The following is a 22,949-nucleotide window of genomic DNA, read 5'->3' on the forward strand; positions in this document are numbered from 1 at the left end:
TAATAAGCACCGAAGAAGAAATTCAACCAACGTAAATAAAATGCTATCGCGTTATGTATGACTTTTTTTTTTTTTTTTAATTCTTTTTAAACACTGACGGGTATACTGATACTTTGTACACACCGACGGAGTCAGAAAGGATGTCATTCGCGACGGACGGGTGACCATTATGGAGAATTAATTTGCCAAATTGCGAAAAATAAACAGTTTTTGCTGAAATGCACTTGAATATATTTTTAGGAATCCTAGTCAACATTTTTTCATAATGTCGCATTTTTAAGTGATAAGTATTTTGTGTGCTTGCTGACGGTCATCAGCTGTGTGTGGCGTCGCTATGGCCGGGATGACTGTTGCTCTCGAGTGGGCAGAGATGAGGAGGATCGAGCCGCAGAACCTCCACGAATGTGACAGAGATGAATTGGACGATCTTGTAACGCGGCTCACCTCGGTAACTATCCAACACGAAAGTGGGCCACAAATGGGTATATCCACTATTTTTCAAGTTCATTAGCTCACAATCAGTTTTTTTCCCCTCCGTGGCATCTTTTCCGTCCTCACTTTCGTGCTTCGCACAGAGAGATTTAATTCATGCATTACTTTCCTGCCTACACCTCTTTACCATCCGGCATCTTTCTTCCGTCCACAACATCTACAGCCATCCATTCTTTTACAAAAAGGACTTTTCTGACTTCCATCATTTGTTCCTATTCTGCCACTTTCTTTCGGAACTCTTGATGCTTTCCTTTCACTTAGACCTGTTTTTTTTCTGGGCATTTCCTGTGCCATTTCTGTGCACCATGCCTTCGTGGGTTTTCTCCGGGTACTCTGCTTTCCTCCCACATTCCCAAAACATGCATGGTTGTTTGATTGGTCACTCTAAATTGTTCCTAGGTGTGAAGTATGAGTGCTTATGGTTGTTTTTGTGTGTGCTGCAATTGGCTTGCAACAAGTCCAGGGTGACCCTCGCTAGGAGAAGCGGATCGGCAAAAGGATGTATGGAGGTTTTCAAACTGTGTTTTACCAATGTCACGGTCACGGTAAAGTATCAGTATTTATTAGGGCTTGGAAAAATAACACTTTGCAATGTGTGGTGCTACTTTTTGCGCCGATACCAAGTATCGATATGTGGAAGCAATATCAATACTTTCGATACCATGTTGAGCCCTGCGATTGGAGTTTCTCTGTGTGCACCAGGATCAGTTACTGGAACGATTTATGCACTTGTCAAATGACATTTAAGTTAAAACCTGTTTTTTTTAAGACATACTTTTAGGTTGAAATTTTATAATAATTAATCACAATATGTATCGGATCACCACCCAGTATCGGGAGCCGTATCGGCTAGTGACAAAAGTGTATCGTCACAGCCCTAATATTTATATAGGTTGTTGATTCTTACAGTCTTCCTTTCTTCGCCTCAACTGATTTTCTGCCTTCTTTAATTCCTCAAGACCCACTTTTTATTTTGCATCCTTCACTCCTTTTCTTGGAATAACTTTTTTGATTTTGTGTGGTTCTTGTATGTAAATTGTCCGCCATTATTCAGCATAGGTCATTTAAAAAGTGTGCAATGACTTTTGCCCCACCATAAATGCAGTTCAGCGTAAAAAATATAGCTATCGCTCACTGAAACACCTGCTCTTGACGTTATTCCTCCGTGGCTATCTGTTATTTCACATGACGACCAGCCACGCTCACAGAATGTCTCGTGCACCTTTAAATCACATGGACATGACGCGAGGAGTCCATTTTCCCACACTGAAAATGCTAAATGTGTCTTTGAAGGCGCATAAAACAAGAGCAGTGCGCATCAAAGGATTGATGCTGTTCAAACGCTTCTTCATAATCATCAAAGAATTCTGATTAGCTTTTTTTTTTTGTCTTTTTCCTTTTCAACATCTTTTTCCATACAGCAGCAAGACCTCACAGGTTGATCATGTGTTTGAAAAAAGTCGGGAGAAATTCCAACGTCACACAAGAATTCAGTGTGAACGCTCTGTCCGGCGAGCATCGAAGGGTTAACTGCTATAGATTACTAAAACTTGTATTGGGGGACAATACAAGTCGAGAATTTACTGCAAATTCAGAAAAAAAAAATTCGACACCGCCTATGGTGATTTTTTTTTTTTTTGTCAGTTTTTTTTTTATTGCAAGACCTCACAAGATGAGAATTTGCCAGAAATTCAACGACTATTTTAGTCTTGATTATTTGCCGTGGGAAACGGTTTTAACCATTAAGAGGTTGAATTTTCAGTTTTACGATGGTCCGGTGTGACCCTGCAACAGATCATTTCTGTTTCCATTAGCGCTCCAGAAAAGATTGATCAAAAACAAATAGATGACCAAATGTAATTAATTATTTTTCAATCTTTTTCAATCTAATTACGCAAATCATTTGAATCAAAATAAAAACATTTACAAAATACCTGCTTTTACATTGGAAAACAATGGTCAACATTTTTTTTTCTATTTCCTGACATTTTCTGGAACAAACCAGGAATTTTATCTTGAATGTTTGTGAATTTTCTGCACTGTCAATTAGAATTAATACCCTGTCTTTGAATATAGGGATGGAAATTAAGTGTGGGTTTTTTTTTAGATTTCCTTTCAATCCAATAAACTCCTGTGTTTGACCTCGGTAGTTCCACAACTCTGAATGATGCCTGGATGAGCAGTATAAGCTCTTGAGAACTGTGATGTGAACGCCTGCAAAGCATGAGAGTTGTTTGTGCGTGCGTGTGAGCGCGCGCAAGAGCGGTTTCTGTTCCACAGACGTCTGCATGTTTTTTTTTCCTTCGGGGAATTTATAATAATTCCAGCAAGCGAGCATAAATATTTCACTGAAACTCGCCACAGCAATGAAGATGAAAATGATGGACATGAAGCGGAAACTTTTATTATCCAAGCTTGGCGCTTGTTTATTCACGCATGCAGCGATACCACACAGCATCAAACACACTGAAAAAACAATAATTAATGACGAGACAATATAGTGTGGTACAAGTCGTAAATACTCTTCGACAAGCGCTTTTGGGAAATGTCAATATTCAAGCAATTTCTCATTGAGCGAATGGTGTGGCCAAAATCCTTGCAAGGGCCCTTGAAGCTTTTCTTTATTGCCATCTGAATATTCATTCTCATTTTCTCTCACGCTATTTATGAGCTATTCCCCCCGCTGTGAGACATGACAACAAAACTAGCTGATGGAAGTCTGAAAATATGTCAATCAAAACATTTTGTTGTTTACTGTTTAGTCACGTTTAGGGTCATAAGGGGAAAATATTTTTAAATTAGTTGATGTGAAGGTAAGGTTAACTGCTGTCAATGGGAAAAAAATCCCAACTAAAATTGGAATAAATTGAACTTCCTCTATTTGTTTTTTTGTTGTGTATGTGAAAGTGGCAATTCTTCTTCCTTACTGTGTCGTTCTTATGAAGTGCATATGTTTTGTGTTACAGACGGAAGAGTGGCGGGTGGAGCGTCAAGCTCAGGAAGATGTAGTCCACACATTGCGAGTGTTTCAGGCCCTGCTCAAGGTCTTTTTCCACTTTCATTCTGTACCATCAACTATTTTCTCATTTTGCCTCCATTCAAATGAGATCATGTCCTCCTCCTTCCTTCAGATGAAACATCAGGAAGCGTCTCTCGCTGGGCAGTTAATAGAAGAACTAGAGAAAAATGGTCGGTACAGATATTTGTATAGAAGACACTGCATATATTGATTTTTGATAACGATGTCTGCCGTGTAGAAAATAAACTCCAAGCCAAGATGTTGAGACTGGAGGAGGACCTCAAGGTAAGTCATATTAAAAGGCCTCGATGATGTCCCTTTATCACACCTATCACTATCAAATATTTTTACAGTTGATTATGCTCTCCATTATTCCATTTCATTCATCTGATATTTTGCATTTAAAATATATTGCAAAAATACTTTTTCCCATTAGTTTATTGACCGACTATTGTTGTTTAGCGTTTAAACAAAACCAAATAACAATCGGAGCGAGGTACTTGACAGTGCTCTTGAAACAAAGCTACTCCTTGGGTACTAATAGATGCAAAGTTGGTGCGTTGTGATTGGCCGAGCACCTTAAGAGGATTACAGCTAATTCTGCTCGTTTGAATTACGACTTTGTTTTGTTCATTTTGGTACACAATCCAACTAGAGAACTTGTTTGCACTGCAAAGCAGAAGGTAATCTCAGTTTAATCTTTGTCTACAACATATGTCCACCTAAGTTATTAATCGCTCGTATTGTTAGCGCAATTATAGATCCTTTTTTTTTGTGTGTGTGTGTCTGGTCTCAGTACGCCAAGAGCGGAGATGGTGGTAGCGGGACGGACAATCGCTTCCTGAGGAATGAAATCCGTCAGCTGGAGACGCAACTGGAACAAAAGGAAAAGGAGGCGACACACTTGAAGAGGGAGATGGGAGGAAGCAAGAAAACCATTGATGAGGTGGGACCATCACATCAGAATCACTATTTTTGTTCTTTGCAGACTAGCCGGAACCGGATTCATTTCTGGGATATTGCGCTAACCTGAACCCCACTAACAGCCGTTATGACTTCACACATTAAGATAATTAGGTGTCCGGTTACTATGGCATAACAGCAACTACTACTTACGTAAAAGAGACTTGCACAAAGGAAAATCTCATAACAGTAATATTCACGGATAAACACTCGTAAAGAATGTAGATTTAGTATGCATTTTTCTTCAAAATATAAAGAGTTCTAAAGTGTCTAAATGTCTGAAACAAAGCTGAACTCTTGTTTGTTTTTTTTAAAGAAGGCAAGCACTTGTATAAAAGACAATAAGCAGTCGTGCTCCAATAGATGTTTGTTGTGAGTGGTTGCTATTTCCTCTTGTAGTTGGTCGTGCGAGCAGAAGCGGCCGAGGACGAGGCGAAGACTTTGAAAAGAGAAGTACGTAGCCGCCACGCGAATGCCAATACTTCCCCCTCTTCTCCTTCATCTACTCTGTTCAAATATAGCCTTACTCAACTGCCTTGCATTTGTCATCCACGTTTTTTTTTTCCCCCCTCACATCTTTTCCACTGTTGTCTCTGATCTTCTTTGCCAAAGATAAAAAAGCTCAAAAGGAAGGTAAGGCTCATAGATTGTACTGTAAAATTAGATCGACAGCCTCGAACTCCATTGGCATAAACAAAAAGTCACAACTGGTCGCAAACATGACGAAGCATTGACTCTCATGTGTGTACGCCATTTTTGGATCCCAGGATCCTTTCTCACATACACACAAGTCTGAAGAAGCCATGCCTGAAAATGCTTTGGGTTCAAAGAAGCCATTTTCTGAGTCATTTTCAGGGATCTTTTTCAAAGACCGACTTGTTGACCTGGTAACATCGCTTAGAATGTTTTGAAATTTGAGCCCCTGAGGGAAGTTTCACAGAGAAACTAGAACATTTATAGGCATGTTTATCACAGACACCCAAAAAGCCATGCCTGCGGGGGACACAGGAATCCTGACATTTTCATTCGAAGCTGTCATTTGACGGGTCATTCCCAGGGATCAGTCGAGGAGAAAATTGTGGAGCCTGGAATGTTGAGTAAATGATGCTCCCGAAAGCATTTTTACTCAGCATTATGAAATTTGGCGAGCATGTCTATCATGAGTAGACGCAACAAATTCTAAAGAAGCCATAGCTGAAAGTCACAGGAAGTCTACAAAACACAAAAGAATTTATATCGTGGATTTCACTTATTGGAGATTGGTCCGGAATTTAACACCTGCTGGATAACTGTATAGTAGTTGTCGTAGTTGATGTAGAACTCTTTCTTGGTGTAGCGTAAATTTGGTAGATGATTATGATTAGTAGTGATGTTAAAAATGTTCATTTAGTTTGGTATTTGTATGAGAAAGAGATATTTTGAAACATTCCAGGAACTCTCAAGTGAATAGATTAACTTTACACGCAAGAACGTTTCAGCAAAAAAAAAAAAAATAATAATAATAATAATAATAATTCTATGATAATTTGGGTCATTTCCAGTGTGACACCTAAAATTGTATATACAAGACAGTCGGACGTTGCTAAATAAACAAAACAAAATCACTATTATGTGTGAGACAAAAGTCTTAAATTTGGATTTATGAATTTGACGTCTATTGTACGTAAAGGTATCTAAAAGTAAATGTGTCCTGGGTCAGAACACGCAACTCCAACGGGATGTGGACTTTTACCAAGGAGAGTTGGAACGTAAAGAGTCGGCTGCGTCCAAAGAGGAGAATGCAGAAACTCAGAGGAAGCTGAGCTCAGCCAACCGCCAGCTTTCCCAGTGCCTGGATGACTTGCAGGTACCGCACTTATCTACCCCATATGACCATCTTCACATCTATGTTGACACAGTTGACTTGAATTTAGCAAGCAGAGGATGAGATCTCACAGCTGAAGGCGGACAACCTCCACATGCAAAAATGTATGATGGAGTCGGCCAAGGAGATGGAAAAGATGAGCGACGAGTACAACCAGATCAAGATGGCCGTCCATCAGTGCGACTCCTTGACAGACCAGCTTCGGAAAGACCGGGATCGTGCTGAGCTGCAGGTAAACAACCGCCAATAAAACACTTTTTTTGGCTTTTCATGTTGCTGACATGTGCTTCTTGTGCAGGTCCGAGAGCTGACGCAGAAGATTAACTACATGACCGAAGAGGACGATCCCATTATTGCAGCAGTGGATGCTCAAGTGGACCAATGGAAGGTTGGTCAGCACCTCAAGTTAGTTTCACCCAGAAACAGGAAAGTTGGGAAGAATTTAGTGCATCGTCTTTTCACACTCACGAAAGGGAAGTCAAACCATCTTGATTTGGAGCCATGTTTGAGTCAGATGTCTTGAGTTTTTGTCATTGCGGGTTGGGCTGAGCACAGCAGAAAAGTTCAAATTATTTTTTATCTGGCATCATGTTTTTCACGCGTTGACCCAAAAACAAATTTCAAGAAACCAAGCCGAAGTCAGAATACTCACAGAAATACTGCCACTTTGGTTTGAAGCTCTCAAGTCATTTGGAGAATTTCCAAAATGTGAACTTGTCCTTGTTTAATGGCTCGACTGTTTGTTTGTTTTTTGTCCTCGCCGGTAGGCTGATATCTTTGCCTACAGTGACGTTGTGTTCATGACTTGACGTTCATTCACAGAAAGTACTCTCTGAAAAGGACGAGGAGATTTCAGTGTACCAGCAGATGATCCGTGACCTTCAGCACAAGTTGCGCGTGGCCCAGTTGGACTTGGACAGAAGCAACGTTCTAGCCTTGCAGCAGGTCTGCGCCACCTGCTTCACTTTACTGAACATGTCGCTGATATTGACGAAGATAATTGTTGACCAATGACTCCTCCGCAGGCCGTGGAGGAGCGAGATGATCAGATTAAGACTCTGAAAGAGCAAGTGGAGCAGTTCACGGGTGAAATGGTGAAGCAGACACTGCTCATGGAGGGTCTGAAGGTGCCCAGAAAGGAAAGTGGAGGTACGTAACTCCAGGTTCATAACATAGCAGAGGTTAAAAAGTCATCCTAAAAGTGGATTTTGTTCTCTATGAAAGGCCTCAGTGTGCTAAGAGTGAGCTGTACCACATTTTGTGCACAGAAAATTTGTAGTGGCATAACTGTTACGTCATTTGCTCCCAGATATTTGTTGGCACAGGTCCAATGTTTTCCCAAGTGACACAGATCTAAGAATTGTTTTTGTGTTCCAAGTAAACCACTTCCAATAATTTGGGTTTCCTCATCAGAATAATTCCAATGTGTTCCTACCCTCTCCACCGAGAACAACATTGTTCTTGTACTGATTAGGCACAAACAACACACTGGAGATATGTCATTTGGAATTTTGAGAAAACGAAAACATTGAAACTGGGAAAAAAAAAATAACAGATCTGAATTATGTCACCGGATAGCAACAAGCATTGGAATAGTGTTGCTGTGGAGCTAAATGCATCCTAAATGTGCTGCTTAGGGGCTCAAAAAAATTTGCAGCACTTGACAGCAAAAAAAAAACCCATTGGAAATGCAAAAACAAATACAAGCAACAGTTGCAATAGTAAAACTAAAAACAAGTAGCTAACCTGACCATTGAAAATGATCACTTTTAATCCATCCATTATTTGATTTTTGTGAATGTTTTGTTGAATAAAACATTTGTGTGTGTGTGTGTCTGGTTTAAGCACTGGTCCAGCAGAGAAAGATGGAGGAGCTCACATCCAAGCTGGACGCTGCCGAGATGAGAGCAGCAGAGGCAGAGGAGGCTTTGAAACGGGCTGAAATTCACGCCGAAGAAAAAGACCAAGAGCTCATCGAGGCCTCTAAGCGCATGAGAGAATATGAACGTGTATGTGGATGACAACACACGGTCATTGTGTGTCCAATCACTTCCACAAGATCGTGGTGATGTCTCATAACAAAGGCTCTTTTTCCGAATTTCAGGGCACCTACGGCCTCGAACAAGCCATCGGTGAGATCAGGGAGTGTAAAAGTCAAATCCAAAAGAGGGATTTGGAGTTAAAGTCCGTGACCAAAGAGATCAACCAAGCGTACATGACGATTAACCAGCTCTCAGAGGAAAATGAGGACTTCCGGGAAAGACTTGGTTTGGTTTATTTATTATTTTTTTTGGGCATTATGCATCGCATTATGACAACAATAACGACTTTCATCTCACCTCAACGCCATTCACCTTTCTTTCGAGAGCACTTCAACAACAACTGCAGCTGTTCATAAGACAAAAAAAAAAATCATCTGACTCTTGTGTCATTCCAAAGGCTATGAACCCAAACAAGAAGTGTACCTCGGCGAGTTCAGACGAGCCAGAGACCTTAAACAACGGCAATATAAAGCTGAAAATCAAATACTCACTAAAGAGGTAAACACAATCCAAAGTAGGGCAGAACAATTTGGGAAAATATTCTATGACTCACTTTGTTCAGATTGAACGTCTTGAAGAGGAACGGCTGGAGATGAAGAAACAAGTCAGACTCCTGGCCAAACAGAGAGGTGCTTTAATCGGGATTCACTCCTTGGACACGTGATGCATCTACTTAAGACATATCAGAAAAAAAAGAAACTTGTGGAAAGCTTTGTTCACACACAAACATTAACTGTTGAGCTCATTTGAACTCAGTTGCTAACCAAAACAGCAGTCGAAGAGTATTACTCCCCTCAAATAAATCGGTCCCTTGCGCGGTCATTTTGTTCCAATGCAACCATTGTGGGTTCATTGCCAGAGATCTGATTAATACCAAAATTTTTGTGCTTTGTGTAATTTTGCATTCGGTTGCGACATAAATTTGTGTCTTTAGGACTGCCACCGTCTAGCTTGGTGGAGGAAGATGTCTCACACAGCACAGGAAGGCCGACAACTCACACAGATGAAGAGCTCCGAGCCAAGGTCAGCTCCCGAGGGACCTGTTGCGACACAAAATTGAAATCCAGTTCTTGTTCTGATTCATTTATAAACATTGTGTATGCAGAATGAGCACCTTGAAGAAGAAGTGAAAATGCAGAAGAGACAGATGGAGCTCCACAAGACTCAGTTTCACCTCCAGTGTAAGCAGAATCACTCCATTTCTTTTCGCATCCTCCGTTTGGTCTTGCATTGGACTATTTTGTGTGTCTTTTCCAAGTTGAACAGCTCTCCAAAGAGAAAGGAGATGTGGAGGCTGCACTCAAGAACGTCCTCCAGGCCTTGAAGGCCAAGGAGACAAGCCCGTCTGACGCCGGTCCAGTGGATGTGCGTAATCTCCATGGCCATCAAACAAATTTCAGAGTCCATCAAATAGACCTACACCTCAAATTTACAGTTTGTTCAACAGGCTTTTCATTTTCCTGTGTCTATTTGTGTCGGCTCACAGGGCCAGCACCTGACGTCAGATCTCAAGTCACAAATCCACGAACTAGTGGGCAGAAACGAGGAGCTTCGGCGCGAACTGAAGTCCACCCGGGAGGAAGCAACTGGCAGCGTTGCCCAACTCGCTGCTGCCAAAGAGAAGGTACGTCCAGGACGGAATCTGGGAACCTGTCCCAACTATGGTCTTGTAGGCTATAAAATCTGGTCACAGAATCTTATTGTTCACTCCACGCCTGATTGGGGCTCCTTTGCGCCAGTTAATTTGTCAAGAGTTTTGTCAAAGTACGAACACTACAATTTCCCCAGTTTTGTTTGAGGTTTTGTTCAGTTTTGATTTCATGCATCTTGTCCAAAACATTTTGTATTGGTCAGTGAGACTAGTGTTTTTTGATAGTTTCCTTTTTGATATTCCGTGCTCTGTATCAGTCTAAGATATCTGTGTTGGATTGGGGCATAGATTTAAAAATTGTACCTAAATAAATGTTTGAGAAGAAAGAACTCTGAAAGATTACATGCAAATGTATCGAACTGTACTTAACAAGTTTACTGTGCTGCATTATAAGAAAATGTTTAGGTCACTGTAACATTATGCAGAGCTCGATCATTTAATTCTGTGATTCTTTCACGTACCACTAGGGGAATCTCATACAAGAGTTTCCGAATCACTGTCCTATTAAGAGTCAATATACAAGTCCATAAATTCACCAGAAGTGGCTGTTTCAAAACAAACTGGTCAACTTTTGGTTAAATTTGTGTGGTGTCAGATGAGTCACCTGGAGGGCAAGCTGGAGCACCTGAGGAAGTCGGGCGGCGGCCTCTTCCGACCAGTGAGCCTCCCTGAGGGTTTGGAAGCCAGCAGCATGGAGGTCATCAACTCCATGAACGAGTACGCTGTTCGGCTGCTTCAGGTCTGCGGTATCCTGCATGCGTTACTCGATGAATATAAAGCATTAGCTCATGTTTTTGTTTTTTGTTATTGGTGTTAACTAGGAAGTCCAGAACCAGGAGACCACACGGGACAAGCTGATGGTAACACTGGAGGAATACAAAGAGAAATTCGCCATTATTAGCCACCAGCAAGCGCTTCTGTATGAGGAATACCTCAGGTTTGGAGACCTCAATGGATTCGTGCGGACATGAAGGTTTTTAGGTGGCTGACTGCTGACATTTCATGGAAATTTGCATCCAATTTTTGTGCAGTGAGAAGTCACAATGGGAGAAGGAGAAAGAAACTTTCACCAGCACCAGAATCAAATTTGAGGAGAAACAGCAGATGGATGCTGTTCAACTCCAGCAGTTCAGTGTAAGCAAGATCAACTTTCCTGCCGGGAGACTGTGACGTAGTGGCAGCATCGGGTTTGACATAAAATTGTTGTCAGACAGCGACTATGGCTTGCAAGACAACTCACAGTGCGGCATTTCCCTTATATAAAAGGGCGTCTCACTTCTCTTGCGCTTGAAAATTAGTCGACCTTGTCCCCACACATTTTTTTGTTGATGTTAAAAATCCATTAACGCTTCCTATCAATCCGACTACCAGGACCTGCTGGAAGCCCTTGACAAGAACCCAGAGGAAGTCAGACGACATCTGAGTGAATCTCTGCGCAAGTTGACCGTGTCCAAAGTGAACGAGAAGAAGCTGACTAGACGCTGCACCACCCTGATGGAGCAGGAGCAGCACCTGCGCAAAGAAAATGGCCGGCTGAGGGACGCCGATGTTCAAATGCAGACTGCCGTCACGCAGAGGATTGGCCACCTGCTAAGATACAAGGTAAGCAGTCATCTCATTCGGAGAATATTATCGCAACGCAGGTTTTTTTTTCGGTCTCAGTTGGTGCCTGGCAAGCAAATGGAAAGAATTTTTGGCCATCATATTAAATTTCACGCTTTCTTTTCTAGGCTTGTGTCTGAGCCAGGTGAATTTGTCCAGCCACTGCAAATCAAACTCGCTGGCGCCGTGGAAAATCGGGACTAACGTTGACTGTGTTTTATTATAAAGATTCTCCGTTTCAACTGAATCCCCTCGTGTCCTGTCCTGCCTTCATTCCATTTTACTTCATTGAAATCCAGCAGATGAGCACAAACGTGTCAGAAAGATGCATTCAAAATTTCAGACTGTTTGGAATGAAATTTGCTTATTTTATAATTGAAAAGCCACAAAAGAAAATTTGTTAGAAGTTGGGCAGTTTTAGGAGCAACTTCCAAATGTTTCGAATCCACCGCCTTTGTTGGCAGTAATGCTACAATTTCAGCTAAAAATGACAGTGCAGCAGATAAGTTTTCACAATGATTTTTTTTCAACCGGAGGTGGCCCAAACTATTGTCCCTATTATTGTTTTGCGTGAAAAAGGAAACTGCAGTGTACAGGATGGCGGCGCTGCAGAAGGCCTTGGACGACAGCGTGCCGGCGTCGGAGCTGGAGAAGGCCAACAGGCAGTACACGCAGCTCACTGTCAAATACAGAGACGTGCTTCAGAGAGACGGACAGCTCATCAAGAGAACTACAAACTTGGAAGATCTGGAGGTGCGCAAACACACCACGGTGAACCTCAAAGGTTCAATTTGTTCCCTTAAGACAGCCTTTCTCAAAGTGAGGCACCATTAGTGCAACACAAGATTGCTTCAAATATTCTTATTGTCCCTACAGAGCGAGAATTTCTCTCTAAAAGGACACTTGGCCACCATTAACAAGGAGCTGGAGATCACGAAGGAAAAGCTGCATACGCTGGAGCACGCCTGGGAGAACGCCAGGTTGGAAATGGGCGAGGGTGACGCGGAGAAGGAACCCGGTGAGGGGGCATCGGCCGCTCGACGCATGGCTATGCTGGAGATGAAGGAGCTGAACGAGCGACAAAGGGCGGAGCACGCTACCGCCATGTATGAACGGCTGAGGAGCTCACTCAGCAAAGTGGAGGAGCGCAACAGTGAGCTGGAGGCCAAGTTTGCGGAGGTAGGCTGCGGAGTCGTGAAGCAGATATTTAGCTTACGGGAAAGCTTAGTTTATGCAATATTTAAGTCATTTAAATATGCAACATTTGAATTTAAGTAATAAATTGTCATTTGTACATTTTAATATAAAAATTTTGTATTTATTTAAGTTAACAAATTAAATAGTCATTTGTGACACTTACTTGGAATTGCTAATCAATTTTCTCTGTTAAAATGAATTAAAATTTCATGAAGCTTTATAAAAGAATAGAATGTACGGTAATGAAATAAAAAAGTAGGAAACCGTAGCTATTCATTATACACAAACATTAATACTGCGATACAGAGCACTGAGTAGCAATGTAGACAGACCACTTGCCAGCCATCTGTATGAGGATCATAGGCCCTGGGCTCAGGTGTTTTTTTGTCTTCCTCCTCAGCTGACCAAAATGAACGTCGAGGCACAACACATCGAGCGAGAGCTGAGGGATGAGCTGGCTGACTGCGTCACCAAAGGGGCTAGCGATGCCGACCGGGCGAAGATTGGACAGCTAGAGACCATTGAGGCACAAATGCGCTCTGAGCTTTCAAAGTACTGTGTACAAAAACAGGGTTTTTTTTTTTTTTTTTTTTTAATTAGTATTATTATCATAACAACCTTTAAATCGTGTGTTTGATTGATAGGCTTCGGGAGGTTTCCGACATTGCAATTAAACAGGCATCAGCTTTCCAGGCCAGACAACATTCGAAAGACAACGAGGTGGAATCTTTGAGGAGACAAATCTTAGACTACCTGGTATGTGTGATAGCTCACCAACTACAAACATTTTAGCATGTAATACATTCTCATGAGAAATAGTACCTGAATATAGGGCAATATGTCAAATCCTTATCAAATCGGCTTAATTGCGCTTGGAATCAGGTCGCCATCTTGGTATGTTAGCACACAAACTACGCGCATGTTAGCATTTGATCAGTTTACATTACAAATAATTCCCAACAACAGTAGAAAAATCTGAATAGAACCTTGTTAATCTTTTTGATGCTGGCTAAAATTAGGTCCAAAAAATATCTTGGCCAATCTTTCATTTCTTGTCCTCAGTCTCAATCAGATGAGAAGGCCCTAGTAGCCAAGCTCCATCAGCACATCGTGGCTCTGCAACTCAGCGAGTCAGACGCCCTGACTAAGCTGGCTGCTTCCGCAGCCCATGTCCGCCATTTGGAAGCACTCTTACAGCGCGCCGAACAGCGGCTGGACGCCAGTGAGCGGGTGCTGTTCCTGGCCCGGCAGGAGGCCGGCAGCCGGTGCCGGCGCCTGCGGCAGACGGTGCAGTCGCTGCGCCGCCAGTTTGCTGGCGCGCTGCCGCTGCAGCAGCAGGAGAAGTTTTCGTTCACCCTGGTGGGCCTCCAGGAAGAGAGAGCAAAGGCGTACCAGGAGCGGAGGGAGGCTGAGGAGGCGCGCAGGAGGGCGGAGGGTCGTGCGGAGGAGCTGGAGTTGAGGCTCCGAGGCCTGGAAGAACTTTGTACCACATTGAAGGATGCCAAAGGGGCGCAGAAGGTTAGAGACAATTTGAGGACAGTTTAGTCTTCAATTAACCAAACAAGCATGTTTTTGGAAATCGTAGCACCCAGACAAAACTTGCTGAAGTGTTTCGACAGCGAGTCAAACGTCAGTTTGTTGTTTGCATTCTGCTGATCAGATAACATTCCCGAAACAGGTACGTGAGTGGCACAAAAAGATGGAAGAAGCCCATCTGCAGAAACTGAGGAAAAGCAGGGAGGCGACAATGCAGAAAGAGGAGATTCGGTACCTGAAGAACCTGCTGGAGGAGCAGGAAAGAAACATCCACTCACTCGGCGAGGAGATTGTGCAACAAAATATGGTGAGCGTGAGAGAGAAAGTAAAAAGCGGGTGTGTTTTAGTTATTTGTTCCTAATTTTCTTTGGTTTAAGATTCAAGAAGAGCGGCAACTTGCGTGGGACCAGCGAGAATTGGAGTTGGAGCGTCAGCTGGATCAGCACGAGAACCACCACGAGGTTCAGGGAGGCACTCAAAAGGTTCATTTTAAAGCCATCTCCGATTGCTTTTTAATTCTGCAATTAGCTGGAGATGATAAATCAAAAGATTTAATGGATTCAGAAATGGGAAATTGAATTTTTGTTTTAAAAAAAAAAAAATCGTAATTTTTATTTTAAGATCATTTTATAATGAGCTAAGATTTTGATTTCAGGCAATCGAAACCCCCAGCTATCTTCCAGACACAAATCTACCTCTCACTCAACAACTTGAGTTAGCCTTGAGAAAAATCAACGAGCAAGTTGATGCCATCTCGAGCACGCAGGCCGCTGGAAAACGTTTGGAGGAGGTATCATTTTCTTTCATTTTGTGTGACTTTTCAATCACGCAACAGATGACCGACATCCTTTCGCTCAAACGTAGAAACTAAAGGAGAAAGAAGTAGCTTTGAGAAATTCTGAAAAGAACGTGGCATCCCGGGACAAAGTCATCAACGAGCTGCGTCTGCGCCTCCCATCTGTCGTCGCCAGTGGCGGGCGTCTACTGGCGGACACTTGCGAGCGAGATGGAGAAGCACTCAAGCTGGTGCACAAGACCGTTAAAGACCTCCAAGGGCGACTGGACAAGAAAGATAGTGTGCTCAAAAAGTACCAGAACCAGCTGACGCAAGCTGTTAAGGTAGCGTGATACCAAATAGTTGGAGTTCAGTTCTTGAAACTAACCCTTGCGACTAATCTCAGGATCAAGAGGAGCTGATCAAGAGGCATGACGAGGAGATGAGAACACTTTATCAGAAGCTGGATTCCAACAATGACACCGCCCTGGACCGTCTCAAACAGCAGGCAGCGGTACTAATAGATAGGTTATTTAGATAGATAGATATTTTATTCTGCCAAATATCCGAATTAGTATCCAAAAATCTGAATTAGTCTAGATACACTAAAATAGGTCAGACCTTTAATGGTTCTCAAATGTTCCTTATGTCCGTCCTACCTCCCAGGAAATGATGAAAAAGCCCAGCATTGTCGTGTCTACATCCAAACATTTGGACCGCATGGCAGAGTTGGAGCAGACTGTGGTTGAACAGGACGCGTCGCTCATATCCGCCACCAATAAACTGAAGATGGCCGCTGTGGAATTGGAGCAAGTGAAGATGGCCATAGATACGCAAGCTAAGAAACACGCCGACGAGATGTCCAGGTTATGAGGGGTTTCATGAAATCGGAGGGGTCTATTTTTTTTTTTTAAATGACACTAAGCCATTTTTGTTTCGGGTCACACACAAGTTGGCTTTTTGTTGCTCCGTCTTTATAATTCAAAAACAGTGAAAAGTAAAAGTCGCACTCATGGTGACAGAAGAAAAAGCAAAACTATGCTAACATTGGGTATTTTGTATAGGCTGAAGGAGTCTCATGTCATAGAGGTGGAAGATCTGGCCATGGAGACCAAAGACCAGAGGAGAGAAATAGCAGAGCTGAAGAAGGAGAATGACTCCCTTCAGAATGAGCTGGAGAGCCAAAAGGAGGCCAACGTTCTGTCCCCAAGCAACACCATGAAGAACTTAGTGGAGCGCCTGAGACAGCAGCTGGTCCACAAAGAGAAACAGATCAAGGTTGTCAAGAGTGTTTTTTTATTTAATTGGATCAGAAGCTTCCTCTCATGATGATTTGTTTCCTCAGGCTCTCAGCAAAGTTCTCTTAGAGCTGCGGAGCCAGATGGCGTCTGCTGCTGAACAACAAGTCTTGGCCAACGCCGCGCAGACTGAGGAGAGGCTTAATGTACAGAAGTTAGTTGACAAGCACACCAAAGATCTGAAGGTAGGCTCCACATCTCAAATGACTGATCTTGGTTGGTTGATGAAATCAATTTATACTCTCTCCGCAAAGACTCAGGTGCAAGAGCTCAACAATGAGTTACAAGTGGCGAAGGCATCAGCCAAGAGAAACGAGAACACCCTCAGAAAGGAAATGGATGATCTGAACCAAGAGCTCCAGAAGAGTCAGAAGCAGCATAAGAGCCTCCAAGCCAAGAAGGAGGAAGGAGAACAGGAAATTCAGGAGCTCCAGAATCAAGTCAAGAGGCTCAGCAGCTGCATTCAGGTTGGGCGGGAAAAACTTCTAGGATAGAAACACCTTTGCAGTGTTGCTCCATTAAGAAATACTTGATGATTTAGGCTCAACCCATGATCCAAGGGAAGGGGCCAACTGTTGAGAATTTGCAGAAGAAGATCAGGACGTTAGAGTCAGACTTGAAGAGTGCTGAAATCAAAAGAGCCAATCAGGGAAAGGTTTGTAAAACCTCCGACCATTATATGTACAAGTGTAATGTTTCATTTGCTCCGAGCTAAACGCTACATGCGTATTCAACAGAGCAACGAGGAAATACTGCTGTGGGAGGAGGGTAAGAAGTGGCAGTCCAAGCTTGAGAAGATGAAGAACGCGCTGAAGGACAAGGAACAAGAAAATGACTCGCTGCTTAAACAGCTCAGCACTATAAAAGATCTCTACGGCAGGTCAGTGTCGACAACCAAATAATCTTATGTATCACGTGATGTTAGGGCTGAACAAGTTATCGTTTTTTTAGGAAGTTTTGATAATCATTTATTGTCTTTTTTTCTTATGGTTCTGACAGACTAGAGCGAGAGAGGAACGCGCTGCAAAGGAAAACAAAGGCTCGTGGAGTGACGGCAGATCAGGTGGTGGGAGCGAGACGAGATGAGCTGGATAAGGATCTCGAGGAACTGACGAAAAAAAATGCAGAGCTGGAGACTCAGCTGATCGTCATAAAGTACGTATCCTGTCTTTTTGAGTACACACCGTTGAACTGATTCACACCTCTCTGGCTGCACTCCGTTTATCCATATCAAGTCTTTCAAATCCAGCCCCTCAAGTGTGCCCCTGGGATCGATTCTGGGGCATCTTATCTTCGTCTTCGACCGCTCCCCCACGGCAATATTTTCCATGGATTTAACATTCATTCCAACAGCTGTGCTGATGACAACACCCAGCTCTACCTCATCTCCTCCTCGACCGCCAAAATAAAAACCCTGTTGACCCAAATCTTCCTCAAAGTAAACGCTAACAAATCTGAGGTTCTCGTCACTGGCACCAAGTCCACTCTATCAAAAAAAAAAACAGCTTTTCCCTCGCCATTGACAACTCGGGTTAAGAGTGTGGTGTTATCTCTGACAGCACACTAACTATTCTTACAATCCCACATCATAATGTTACCTGGAACACAGAACATGTGCAGTACAAGTCCAATTATGGGTTGTGCATTAATCAAGTGTTAGAATTAGTGGCGTTGAAAGGAATTTGAGGTAACGCATGACAGCAATTATAAAAACACAATATAACAAAACAAATTTTATAACTTTTTGTATTCACTGTATTAACAGTTGTGTTGGCTGTGTGCCTTCAAGGGGTCATGAACACAAATCAACTCCAATTCAAATCACGCCAATTTTGGATCCCAACACAAAGCCACTACCACTGTACTGACTTGCGGCATTTGTATTTCGGGGAACCTTCTAGGCAGCAGCAGGCTCTAAGTCGTGATGCCGTTGTGGAAGATCTGACTCAGAGAAACCACCACCTGGAGGAAAGACTGCGAGCCATGGAGAACCACGCATCTCCCTCAAGACCGCCGGTGAGTGTTTCTGTTGAAACAAATCCCATATTTGTAAATTCTTACATGGGACTTCTTCACACACGTCCTCTTCTTTTTATGATATAGCCCTGCTGTCTTTCTCTGTCTTCATTTATTTTCTTTCTTGACTGGTGTCAGTTGGATTCGGCGCATGCAAAGGGGAAAAACTTGCAGGCTTTCAAAGGGATGACTTTTGATGTTGATAAGTCATCTGAAGCAATTGCAGCGCACAATCCGGATGAACCACGGTGCTGCTCTACAGGACCTGAAGTCAACACGAACACCCCTGAAAAGTCCGAGACTGATGCTGAAGAAAATAGTACCTTGAACTTTGAGGCGTCCAAAAACGAGACAGCGCAAAACAACCACATAGAAGGTGCAGATGAGATTGAAGCAAAGGGAAGTAAAGGGAAATCTGCCGATACACCAGATGGTTCCGAAATTGCACAGCCAGGATCCGAAGGATGTGAATCATTGTCTTTCCCTGCAGAAGAAGGTGAAACCAAAGGTAACGTAAACAAAGATGATGAATTGGCTAGTCGAGAAGATGATAAGGACGAGGGAGGATCAGGTGCAGAAAAGCCCGAGGGGACAGAACAAGATGAAGTGTCTACAAGGGAAGCAACGTCATGTATTCCAGATGTGAGCAAATACAAGAAAACAAGCCAAAACCTCGACAGTGCTATCAGGAAACAAATGTATGATGGTGTGCAGAACCCAGAAAACAGGTCGCAAATGTATCCAAAGGTACTTCAGACGTCCGTAGTCATCCAGCGCCGTGCTAGTTGTGTAGCATTCCTTGCAGAGCCCGAGACTTCAAAGTTGATCCCCTTTGCCCTTTACTTTTCCATAGTGGTGTGTCGGCAAAACCGAACGCAGCTTTCTAGATTTTAGTCTTTAAAATAATGCTTATCTTTGCCTTACGCTAGACGTCGGATAAAGATGTGGAGACGCCAAGAGACATGGATCTCCAGAAGGAAAACCTCAAACTGGCTTCAGAGAATCTGGAGCTCCGTCTCCAACTGGCACAGGCCCACATTGACCTGCCAAGGCTGAAGGTACACTCCACTTTTCTACATGGTTGGTCAGAAGTACCATGTCAAAATTGTATATAGATTATTGATTAGTGGTTTATTGCTTTGTTTTTCTAGAGTAAAGTTGCAGACCAGGAGGAGATGTTCAGTCTCTTGAAAAAGGAACGTGCCGATTTGCAAAAGAAGCTGGCCAATTCCAAAGTATTATTCCGCAGAAATTAAACAGACTTGTCTTGTTTTTATAAAACCTGATAATCATTGTAATGGGATCCTTGACAGGTTGGCAACAGCGGGAAATCTGTGCCTGAATTGGAGAAAACCATCCACTTGATGAAGAAGGTGGTGGAGAGATTACAAAAGGAGAATGAGGCACTTAAAAAAACCTCTGCAAGTCAAAGTCAGGACAAGGCTTTGGAACAAGAACACAAAAAGCTACAGGTTGTTGGCCACACATAACATCCACGTTTTCACCAGAGTAAGCTCAACCAATCGTCTTTTTACCTTCTAGGAAGAATATGACAAAGTGAAGAGTCAACATGAAGCAGAGATTCGCAAATTGGAATCGAAATGCAGAGGACTGGAGAAGATAGTGATGGAGAATGAACGTCTGCGAAAGCAAGTCAAAAGGGTAAAAAGGAAGACCAGTATGAGATAGACGGTTCACTATTTGCAACTTTACCAAATCTCATTTCCTCATCAATTTCTCGAGTATTTAAGCTAATATGGTTAACTGTATGACTCTGAGTTCCCATTTTAATTAACCATGAACTCAGCAGAACACCATTTTTAAGATGACATGTTCTCAAACGTGGGTCATCAGGAAGCGGAGGCCGCAGACAAGCTACGCGTGTCCAAAACCAGAGTGGAATTGGGTTGTGAGAAGCTTGAGGTTGAGCTGGAGGAAACAAAGCAAAGACTTTACGACGCCCTGTCCAAACCCGCCATGGAAGTTACTGATGGCAAGTCCGCCAAGACGTCGGTGGTGACTCGGTAAGGCTGGCTTTCACCATTGGAATATGTTGCCATCTGTTTTGTTTTTTCTTTCTTTGAATGGATCTCCCCCGTTTCCATAGAATGTTTGAGAACAAGATGAAGGAGCTGGAGAAGGAACTCTCGACAAAAACCTCCAGTCTGGTAGAACTCAAACGGAAGTTGAAGGAAGCGAACCTTCGTGAGGAGAAAGCGCAGATCTGCATCAAGCGACTCGAAGATCAGGTAAAGTCTTCAGTTTTTGCTTATTGCTTCGTGCAGTTTGGTTAGCACGTCCTGGGCGTGAGATTTTGGTGGGCTACAAAGTGCTACAATGAATTAAATGGTCTGCATTTTGGTGATTGAGCAACCAAACTGGAGAGACAGTGAAAGAAATAAACACAGAGTCCACTAACTTTGGATGTATCCTCTCTTTTTCTTTTGTCATTTCTACAGGTTGACAAATTGAACGTTACCAGTGGTCCGTGCACAGAAGCAGATGTCTCCAAGAAAATGAGGTATGGCGATAATGTGTGGTCACTCCACAATGTGTTGTGTGTCCTTGTTTCTGTTCCAGTGAGCTATGCTAGTTACATTAAGTTGCTGCAAGTCTTGGGTTTTTGAGTATTTTTGTTTTGATTTGAATTCCACTTTTACTATTGTTTTAAAAATGCATTAGGGTAATAATTAGTAGTAGGAGGCTATAAATACATTTTAGGACTATTGTTTTAATCAATACTCCCCCCAACCCCCACTCCCACACACAGTGTAATGCGTAAAGAGAACACAGAGTTAAAGAAAAGACTGGACGAGGACAGCAAGCAACACTGTGCGACATCCAAACAAGAGACAGGTGACTTTTCACACACACACGCACCCCCCCCCCCCCCACACACACACACACCCCCACACACGCTATATTACACAGTTTACCACTACAAACTAAATTTTCTCTTTTCGTCCTTCGGAAGATAACAGGGCGCTGAAAGGACTCCTTAAGTCGGCGGAGGTGGAGAAAAGCAAACTGGAAGCCCATGTCCAACAGCTGAAGGACGAATTGGGCAAGTTGGACGCCGCTTTCTTTGATGAGATTGAGGACTTGAAGTACAACTACAATGTGGAGGTGAAGAAGAACGTTGTGCTGGAGGCGCAGCTGAGGAAAATGTGTGACAGCACCTCAAGTGCCACCCTCAGTTGAGATCAAATTGGCCATCCAGCTTTTAATAAACAGTTCAGTGCCTTGATAGGGGTAATTATTTGTGACATTTGAGCTATTTATTGTCGATAGAACAGTGGTATTTTTAACAATGCAGTAACTTGGAAGTCTTAACAAGTTACTTGCATATTGGCAGCTTCAAGTGTAGAATACTGCATTTTCTTATGTTTTAGATCTGTACAATTGTCATGTAGTACAGTAGTGCTTGTATTTACTAATAAAACATGGCAATGGTGAGTACGGCAAGCTGTTGGGGCGCATTTAATCAATATAATATTCTTGATATCCAGCCAGCCAGCCATCCATCCACGTCCTAGTACTCTCGCTTCACCAGTAAGACACTTACATGCGCTCGTAGAACAAATACACGTTACTAGGCAAAACCATGTATTAGTTGACAACAGCATATTTGTAATTTTATCCATTTTTTTGCCTTGTGTTTATAATTTAGCACACATTTAGGATAGCTGGCTACAAATCAGTTTGAGCACTTATTCATTACCCTACTAGTGCACTTGTCTTACTGGTGAGGACAACATGTGGCCTTAAGTATATCAAATTAATGCTCAAACAGCTTTCCATATGTTCCCAGGTTGTATATCCTTCATTAAAAAGTGGTGTAATTATTTTTTTATAAACTTTGAAATGTATGCATTAAAAGATGAGTATGTGTCGTGACTTGTCCTTTTCCAAAAATGACGGCCTGATGTACGCATGCGCAATGTGTTTAACGGCAGATCGGCTTTCGAAAGCAGATCGGGTGGTAATGCAAGACCTCAAACTATTGAAAGGCGCAAATTTCTTCATTAAGGGATAACACGGTGTGTTATAAATAACCCTAATGTATGTTCAAGTTTGCTAAATAAATAGACATGATAAAATGCATGTAGCGTGTCGTTAGCTTGACGTGCGAGCAACAATGTTCAGCCGCTCTTCATTAGACGACATTCGCGATGTACTAAGAAATTAATGAATTGTAAAGAATAAAAAGACGCTTACCGGGCATAGTTCTTCTCATTTCCCCCGGGAGAAAACGAGCAATAACACCGACCAAACGCGGTGGGTAGAAGAAGTCCAACTGTCGTCCCACAAGTACGGCATACGTCGTCGTTTCCAGTTCGTTGCTGACGTCATTAGCGATTGCTATGCTAACTCGGCTAGCGACTTGGAAGGGGGAAAAAAACATCAACGTTGCACTTTGAAAAAGAATATACCATACAAACGTCATAAAAACAAATACCTACGCTTGAGACATTTTATTTTCATTCTGATACT

General features: G+C 42.6%; 1 protein-coding gene and 1 long non-coding RNA gene across 4 annotated transcripts; one reads left to right on the plus strand and one right to left on the minus strand.

The window, feature by feature from the left end:
* Positions 1 to 12: 12 nt before the first annotated feature.
* cep290 (centrosomal protein 290) lies at positions 13 to 22,539 on the plus strand. 3 transcript variants are annotated; one of them, XM_088297961.1, is made up of 52 exons: positions 13 to 448; positions 3,459 to 3,536; positions 3,624 to 3,681; positions 3,750 to 3,796; positions 4,308 to 4,457; positions 4,874 to 4,927; positions 5,087 to 5,107; positions 6,174 to 6,320; positions 6,388 to 6,570; positions 6,637 to 6,726; positions 7,161 to 7,283; positions 7,364 to 7,487; positions 8,184 to 8,347; positions 8,443 to 8,605; positions 8,778 to 8,878; positions 8,943 to 9,009; positions 9,315 to 9,403; positions 9,486 to 9,561; positions 9,639 to 9,745; positions 9,867 to 10,004; positions 10,627 to 10,770; positions 10,853 to 10,968; positions 11,063 to 11,165; positions 11,403 to 11,633; positions 12,213 to 12,386; positions 12,510 to 12,812; positions 13,231 to 13,382; positions 13,475 to 13,586; positions 13,893 to 14,348; positions 14,509 to 14,673; positions 14,744 to 14,848; positions 15,022 to 15,156; positions 15,231 to 15,485; positions 15,548 to 15,655; positions 15,808 to 16,007; positions 16,206 to 16,419; positions 16,487 to 16,624; positions 16,694 to 16,906; positions 16,981 to 17,094; positions 17,177 to 17,319; positions 17,439 to 17,594; positions 18,341 to 18,455; positions 18,594 to 19,202; positions 19,385 to 19,513; positions 19,607 to 19,690; positions 19,769 to 19,927; positions 19,998 to 20,117; positions 20,310 to 20,479; positions 20,563 to 20,704; positions 20,915 to 20,976; positions 21,226 to 21,311; positions 21,430 to 22,539. In XM_088297961.1, the coding sequence occupies exons 1-52, from the start codon at positions 335 to 337 to the stop codon at positions 21,654 to 21,656; spliced, it is 7,734 nt and encodes a 2,577-aa protein (XP_088154087.1). In that variant the 5' UTR covers positions 13 to 334; the 3' UTR covers positions 21,657 to 22,539. The 3 variants fall into 3 exon arrangements, with proteins under 3 accessions (XP_088154087.1, XP_088154088.1, XP_088154089.1); XM_088297962.1 differs by lacking the exon at positions 5,087 to 5,107; XM_088297963.1 differs by lacking the exon at positions 18,594 to 19,202 and having other exon boundaries at positions 14 to 448; positions 21,430 to 22,537.
* Positions 9,278 to 22,889, minus strand: LOC148334617 (uncharacterized). The gene is made up of 4 exons (XR_015844035.1): positions 22,674 to 22,889; positions 10,636 to 10,782; positions 9,495 to 9,754; positions 9,278 to 9,420 (listed from the first exon to the last, which is right to left on the minus strand). It is a non-coding gene; the product is annotated as an uncharacterized LOC148334617 (long non-coding RNA).
* Between the last annotated feature and the right edge of the window lie 60 nt (positions 22,890 to 22,949).

The sequence above is a fragment of the Idiotropiscis lumnitzeri genome, chromosome 6, assembly GCF_059441095.1.
Source record: "Idiotropiscis lumnitzeri isolate Australia: NSW breed Sydney's pygmy pipehorse chromosome 6, RoL_Ilum_1.0, whole genome shotgun sequence".
NCBI lineage: Eukaryota > Metazoa > Chordata > Actinopteri > Syngnathiformes > Syngnathidae > Idiotropiscis > Idiotropiscis lumnitzeri.